Source organism: Crocodylus porosus, unplaced genomic scaffold (assembly GCF_001723895.1).
Source record: "Crocodylus porosus isolate Cpor-Errol unplaced genomic scaffold, CroPor_comp1, whole genome shotgun sequence".
NCBI classification, from domain to species: domain Eukaryota; kingdom Metazoa; phylum Chordata; order Crocodylia; family Crocodylidae; genus Crocodylus; species Crocodylus porosus.
This window is the reverse complement of record NW_017728952.1, coordinates 692,509-699,973: the sequence shown is the minus strand read 5'-3', so window position 1 is coordinate 699,973 and position 7,465 is coordinate 692,509. Positions and strand designations below refer to the sequence as shown.

The following is a 7,465-nucleotide window of genomic DNA, read 5'->3' as shown; positions in this document are numbered from 1 at the left end:
ATGGCTCTGAGCCCTGCTCCCCGCAGGTGGCAGCACTGGGTTGGAGAGGGGGGTCTTGACTGGCCAGGGACCCATGAGTTTGTTTACCTAGAGCCCACTAAAAGGTTAATCCAGCCCTGGGTATAACTCAAGTATTGGGAAAACCCATGTTGCTGCCAAGCACTGCTGTTGCGATTTGCCATTCTCTTTCACTAGAATAAAATTAGCGAACACCAAAATGAATCAAATTGACCATGTGCAGGGGTAAGGAGGGGGACAGACTCAGGGTTGGGGAGGCAGGAGGAGTGGCAGGAGGTACAGGGACAGGAGGGGCCAAGGGGCAGGGAGGACAAGTGCCAGAGCGCAAGGGGCAGAGGTCTGGCCCTTTGCTCCCTGCCTCTGTTTTCCTTGCCACAGCAGTGGAGGGGAAAAATTTTAAGACGACTCTCCAATAATTAGATTCTATACATATTTACACTTATAATTTTCCATGTATAGAATCTAATTATTGGGAGTTGTCTTAAATTGCAAGTCATTTTAGATCCAGGTAAATATGGCATTGAAGGTTGTAAAAACTCATTATCACTGCTGTGGAAATATGGACACAAGACAGTCAGGCAGCATAGAGACTTGAGTCCATGTGTTCACTATTCAAAATGACTTGTACCTTGGCAGGCAATAGTATTCTATATCAGTGGTACTCAAAATTTTGGCCCTTTGGGCCAAATGAACGGCACGGAGCTGGTCTGTGGGCTGGATCAGGCCCCACGTTGCCCAGCTCCATGAGTTTGGAAAAAGCCCTGTGGGCACAATCTAATGCACAGGGCCATGGCCTGCATGGCTTCCTGTGGGTCAGTTGACACAGCTCCAGGGGCCAGGTGTGGGCTGGGGGGTTGAGGATTGCTTTTCTAGGTAGAAGCTTCATTTAGTGTACGTTTCAAAGGTAGCCCTAGGCAGAATGTAATAACATAGTCTAGTATGAAATGGCAGACACAGAAATAGTGGTTTTATTGTCTTTATGAGAATAATCACACCCACCTGGCCATCCATCACTTATGAAAGGTACTAGAGTTTACCAATGCTGTCAGAATCTAGGAGCAGTGATTATTTTAATAGGGTCTCCCATTTTGAGGCATTTTTAATAAAAGGTGGATAACCTACATATTCTTATGTAGGTTGCTTCGGATGCTCTTTCCATTCGTTTCTCTGATGGTCACATTCTATAAGAAACATCTGTATATTCATCCAGTCTGTTTAAATCAAGATCCCTAATTAGACAGGTTATCAGAAAGAGATGCTTTTACAGAAGCATGGTTAGGTGAAAAAACAACAGCGTATCACTGCTATGTTGATACTGCGGCTCAGAAATGTCTAACTTGTTAATACATCCTGGATAAGAGGTGACAGGATTCAAGTCCTTCAGAACAACCCCACATATTGATTTCTTGGGGAGATGAGTATCTCAATCTACTTTTCAGTGTCTCAAAGTGGCATGCATAAAATCATGTAGTTCTTGTTTTAAAGAAAGAATGTTTGATATCATCTTTAACTGAGTCAGGAACACTTTAGTATATTAAAAGCTACTAAGTTAAAATACCTCTGTGATATTAATGGTTTACATTCTATTACCCCTGTGTGAAACTAGTCCTAACTGGAATAAAATGTAGCCGAACATATTTTTATGTAAAGATCTGTCACCATATGTTTTAGAACAGCAGCTTGTTTTCCTGGAGGGAGGTCATTCATAATAGTCTTTAGTAGTGCACTGTTACGCTACTAAAAGTCTCTTCTAGCTTTAAAGAATGACAAAGGCTGGCTGCTGTCTAAAAGTTGATGATTGCTGCATCCTAGGAATGGAGAAAGAAAATGAGAAACTGAACAATAATTACCAAGCTAAAAAGGGGTAACTTTTTTTTTCTGTACTGTAGATTTCATTGACATTTCCTTCTGGGACCTATTCAAATTCATGAATTAGAGGTCTAGGTTCTATTTCGGATCCCCACAAACCTGAAATTGTTCTCTCCTGATAAGTTTCATCCTTTAACCAAGAAATCAGTTGGGGTTTGTATACTTTCTTTTTTTCAAGAATATACAGCTGTATTGATTTAGTCATTTTATTATGGCTGATGTTGATGGATAACAAATTGGTAATAGTTTATACATTATATCTGGACTATTTGTTTTCTAACAGAATGAAGGACAAGCTGAAATAGCAAAAGCGAATGGAGCTGCCTTTGTAGGAGGGACTGAATTAATTCAAGAGGTATCTATTTTTTTTTTTCTGTCAACTATAAATTGTACTTCAGAATTCTGTGAGGTGATCAGGAAAAAAAATGCCACTGAGGCTAGGATTCAGTCCTCCATATTAAAAAGATGACATAAAAGGTGTTAAATTTTGTAACAGTTTACTGACATGCATCTAGATGTAACTTGTGCAGAGGGGGTTTGTGGTATAAGAAAGTAAGAGGAATATATAATAAAATACAAGGTATAAGTCCTTCTTTACCTTAGCTTGCTTTTAGTTGCTTTTCTTTTTGACTTTTTTTTCCCGCTGTTCTAGCAATAGAAAAAACAGTCTAAAAAAGCAATAAAGAGTGTAATGTTCTTTAGTGCCTTAAAGCTTGCTTGTCTGGTTGCTGTTTAGATCTTGGTTTTACAGTTTCTGGTGGCAGGCTTTAAAAATTCAGTTGAGCTGTATAACATGGTTAGTAATGCTCTTTACAGACAGTTTACAGCAGGAAGTAGTTTCTCTTGTACAGAACCTAGGATACCCAGCCACTGTTAAGAACTAAGAAAAAAAAAAAATTCAGTCAGTACTGTGAGACTGACTTGATTAAGTTGATAGAGGCTTAAACAATGATAACAAGGCAAGAAGCTTTTACTTTCTTATATCTTTCAATAAACAATCTTGAAAAAGTGTATTTTAATTGGATTTAAGTTTTTTTGTTTTTTTTTTTTTAATTTATTTGTAGATTTTGGATGATGCAATCCAAGCAGACTTTTATATAGCTGTTCCTGGAATGATTGGAAAACTCTACCTTTTAAAGGACAAGCTAAGAAAAAAATTTCCAAGCAGCAGAAGAAGTAAGACTCTCGTATCTCTGGATCATTTGAGCAAGACCTTTTTCTTTAAACAATTTAATCAGCCTTTTTATGTAGGAAATGAAGTTGTCCAGTGTGAATGTGCAATGTAGTACTTTTGACTGGTAAGAGAAACTTTACTGACAGTTTTAATTCTGTTCTGAGATTATTTTGATTTTGAAAAATCTTTCTGTAAGCCAGTTGTTCAGTCTTAATTAAATTGAGCCTAGAGTTAATATTAAGATTGGCAGTAACTATAGCAACCAGGTCTGCACAAGAAACCACTAATTGTGGACACAGGTGTACTGAAAATTTGTTGGATGTTGTACACTCAAAATCATAAATACTTCGAAATTTTCACATTGCAATAAGCAGACATTCTGTTACAATGGACTGTGGCAGGGGAAAGCTTTCTCTAGATAATCACTTTGATCAAAACTTACTTGGCTTTTGAATCACTCTTGAACAGTATAGCAGGACACTGGCATGTGCCTACTCCTTTAAGGGAGCAAGCAGCCTGAGAGGCAGCTTGCAGGTGGTGATGGGAGTTTATTAAGGACTCAGGTGACCAGTAGCTGGCTGGGCTGGACTGCCTGACCAGCTCTCAGGACTGGACTGCCTGATCTGGGCCTGAGCTGGTCAGGCAGTCCAGTCCTGAGAGCTAAGAAATGAGGAGCTCCTGGCAGCAGGGCTGCTGAACAGACTAAGAGGAAGCAACTCTGCACTGCTGGGAACAAGGGAAGGTATCTGAGACAGAGACAGGTGGCCTCGGTGTATGTTAAACCCAGAGAAGATTTGTGTGTCTGCCAGAGGGTGTAGGTGCTTTTGCACTAGAGTTTAGCCTTGAGCACTGGTGGGGGCAGACTCGAGGTCTGTTTAAGGAACTGATAGCCCAAGAGGAGCTTAGGGTGGGACCCAACAGGGAGTGCAGGAGCCCAGAAGGACTGAGAGCAAGGCTGAGAGAGAGAGAGACATCAAAAAGATCTGACAACTTACCTGAGAGCAGGGCCAAAGGTCCAGAAGGAACTACAGCTAGATCAGCTGGCCCAGGAGGGACCTCAACTAGGTTAACTGGCTGGAAGTGGGGCTAGGCCCCAGGAGGGACCAGAGCCACAAGTATAAATGAAATGTAACACCCATGAGACATAGGGCTTGCTGTAGGGGAGCATAGAGCCATGCAATAAGCCCTTAAGGCTACAGGTGCCCCTGCCAAGGCACGTACAGGCTGGGAGGGCCTATTGAACCTGAAGACGAAACAGACTAGAGGGGTCCAGAAGGAACCTGATGGTAATTTGCACACCAGTAGGCTCTCTGTAAGGTCTGTGGGCAGCCTTCCTTTTTAATTTTCAATAAGAACAACATCTGGCAGGTCAATAATTAAGGGAGGTCTGTTTTAGAGATTGAGCTGGACAGGGGCCGTATAGCCACCCCTGTGACTCAGACCTGCTACAAACAGCATCTGCTTTTCACCTCTTTTGCTGCTGTTGTTTTATTCATATCTCTGGCTCTTTCTTCATGTAGCTATAAATATGCCCTTGGTTAGTGTCATATTTCTTATAACAATAAGCACCACTCTCAGATTGTCTTATCTCTACTCACTGACCTGCTTTGGTCATTAAGAACATTCAGAAACATACTTCTGACCCAATAAAAATAAATATCTATCTGTTGTTCCCACAGTCTGCTTTCTTTGCTAACAGTGCTAGGCCCCAAAAAAAGATTATTATTTTTTTTTTTTTTTAACCTCATACTTTCATGCTTTGTCCTTCCCCCAGCTGTCTACACAACACCATTTTAGGAACAGGCAGGTACCATTTGTGCTCTTTAAACATTTGGAGGAAACTCCTACCTTGTCAGAAACATTGCAGCCCAGAATAGTCCAGGTGTGCCTTAGAACAAATGAAGTCTGTGTAGTTCTGTAAACCATCCCCCCAACCAAAAAAACCCTCATGTTTAGTTCCGAGTTTCATAACATTTGATTTCTGTTACTGCCAACAGAAGACTTTTGGGTAAAATATAATTTATATTTCAAGCCCATGGATGATACTGTAAACCAACCAAAGAATCGCCTGCAGCTGAGCTATTTCGGTCTCCTTACTGATGGGAATGAGTGTATTCATCTTGGCTGGCTTGAGTCAGCACATTTTATACAGTGTCTGATACTGAAACTCAGCAAACATATTTGAGACATCCTGTGGAATGTAGAGAATTTATTTTTAGAACAGGAATTTGACTTGTTTTGTTCCCTTTTAAGAAATTGACTCTAGATATATTTTTCAGAACAATGCCATAGCCATATTTAGACATACACAAAACTAGAACTCTTGGTTCCAAAGTGATACCGTTTATTAGACCAACTGGAAAATGGCAAGAAAATTGTCCTTTTCTGCAAGCTTTTGGGATCAAAGTCCCTTCGTCAGGCTCTGGGAAAAGTGTAGATGGTACAAGTTGGGGGAAAAAGTCCCCATAGGTAGAAAATAAACTTAATTTTTGCAGAGGGAGCTGGAGATGGAAGTCTGTCCCTCTGCATCCATGAGAGTGTCTTTGTCTTTGTGAGCTGTGCTGAATAGCTCTTCGATGTGTTGATTAGGCAGAATTCCTTCCCTGGAGGTGTCAGATGGCAGGCAGGGAGGCAAAAAAAACCCCTTCCAACCTCCCTCTGTGCAAAAATGAAGTTTATTTCCTACCTATGGGGACTTTTTACCATCTTGTGCCATCTACACTTTTCCCAGAGCCTGACGAAGGGACTTTGATCCCAAAAGCTTGCAGAAAAGGACAATTTTCTTGCCATTTTCCAGTTGGTCTAATAAACGGTATCATTTTGGAACCAAGAGTTCTAGTTTTTTGTATGTCGTCTTGTCTCAGACCAAGACGGCTACCAAGTATACCCCATAGCCATATTTAGGACTTTATTAGGGTTTATTTTTAAACAGACTTTTAAAAGTCTGTGAATTTTTAATTTCAAATTATCTTTATATATAGTGTTAACATTTTTTGATTTAAAATGCATAGAATCCCAAGACTGGTAAGGTTAGCTTGTGACTGAAGGACAGAGAACATATGCATTGCAAGCCCTGACCCTGTATTTAGCACCGTGTAGAGTTGCTCCTTGATAGTTCTGCTTAATGTCAAGGAGGTTACTAATTAATTATTTTAACTCCCTTTCTAGGGATCACTTGACTGTCTCTCATTGTATTTGTAGTATATGTCATAACTCTAATAACTAGTTTCTGAAATTCTAAGACAACTATTTTTCCTCTTTTTTTTCCCCCCCCCCCCCCCCCAACTAGAATCTTTGGGTCCTGATATCCCCAAAATGCTGGAATTCTTTAAAATGGGTCATGAATATATGGTGGAAGAAGATTGTCTAATCAAGACAAGAATAGGAAGAGTAAGTTTTGCTATCCACTTTTAGTGTTTTCCTTCCTTCCCTTATTTCTCAGAGCAACAATTTATTCTTTTTTGTGCCAAAATGTTTTGTTTACCCAGAAGCACTGTGTACACATGAGCTTAATAAGTAAAACAGACTTTTTAATTTTAAGTCACATTTATAGAATCTTATTTAAAAAATCAGATAGGATGTGGCTGGTATTGCCCGAGGTATTTGTAACTGAGAAACTTTAATGGTGAAGACCTTTTTTAATGTTAATTTTCCTATGTTTGTCTGCCACCTTTTCTGATCTGTATTTCTGTACTGTACCTGTGTTTTCCCATTTTTCTGCCTCTCTTCTCCCTTTCCACTTAGTGTTTGTATCTCCTCTCAGTTGTGTGATTTTTTTTTTGGCTTTTGCTTTGTGTGCCTGTGCCAGAAATTAAATTTACCAGATTTCTAATCCTCAAAGTTCTGCCTGGCAGTAATTCAGAGCATTAGGAATCTTGTAAAGTCTACTTAGCGACTGCTGCTGGTTCTGCATTCGAAGGATTTACTTTTCAGTGTTTGAACCTAAAGCTCCATAAAAAGTCACCATATAAAATTTAATGTATGTTAACTTTCATAGAATAAAAAATGCTCTAGTTTATAGATTTTTAGAAAAAATATTTAGGTTTAGTAGTTCTTAAAACTGATAAATTCCTGAATTAATTGTTGTTCAAGATCTTGTAACAGTGTTCCTTTCCATTTTGGCTCAAAATAACCTGAAAATAAGATAAAATAAAACCTTTTCATACAGAAGGTGGTCTTGAAGGAATCTTTGCAATTTAAACCAAAGATTGCAGAGGTAGAATGCCAAGTGGAAGTTTTTCAACCGTATGAATTAAATTCGAGTTCCCTGGATGTTGCAGAACTAGAATTGAACAGTTGTGCTCCAGCTTTATAAAGCTACCATTACACACAAACTGAAATTAAAAAAAACAAACTTGTAGAACAGCACGGGCTCATTTCATATTAGGAGTACTGCCCTCTGAG

General features: G+C 39.5%; 1 protein-coding gene across 1 annotated transcript in view; it reads left to right on the top strand.

Moving 5' to 3' along the window:
• MRPL1 (mitochondrial ribosomal protein L1) overlaps positions 1-7,465 on the top strand; it is a 32,099-nt gene that overhangs the window by 5,658 nt on the left and 18,976 nt on the right. Inside the window, exons 5-7 of the mRNA XM_019556388.1 lie at positions 2,171-2,242; positions 2,952-3,063; positions 6,351-6,451. Of these exons, the coding sequence (XP_019411933.1) occupies positions 2,171-2,242; positions 2,952-3,063; positions 6,351-6,451 (285 nt within the window). The remainder of the gene's footprint in view (positions 1-2,170; positions 2,243-2,951; positions 3,064-6,350; positions 6,452-7,465) is intronic.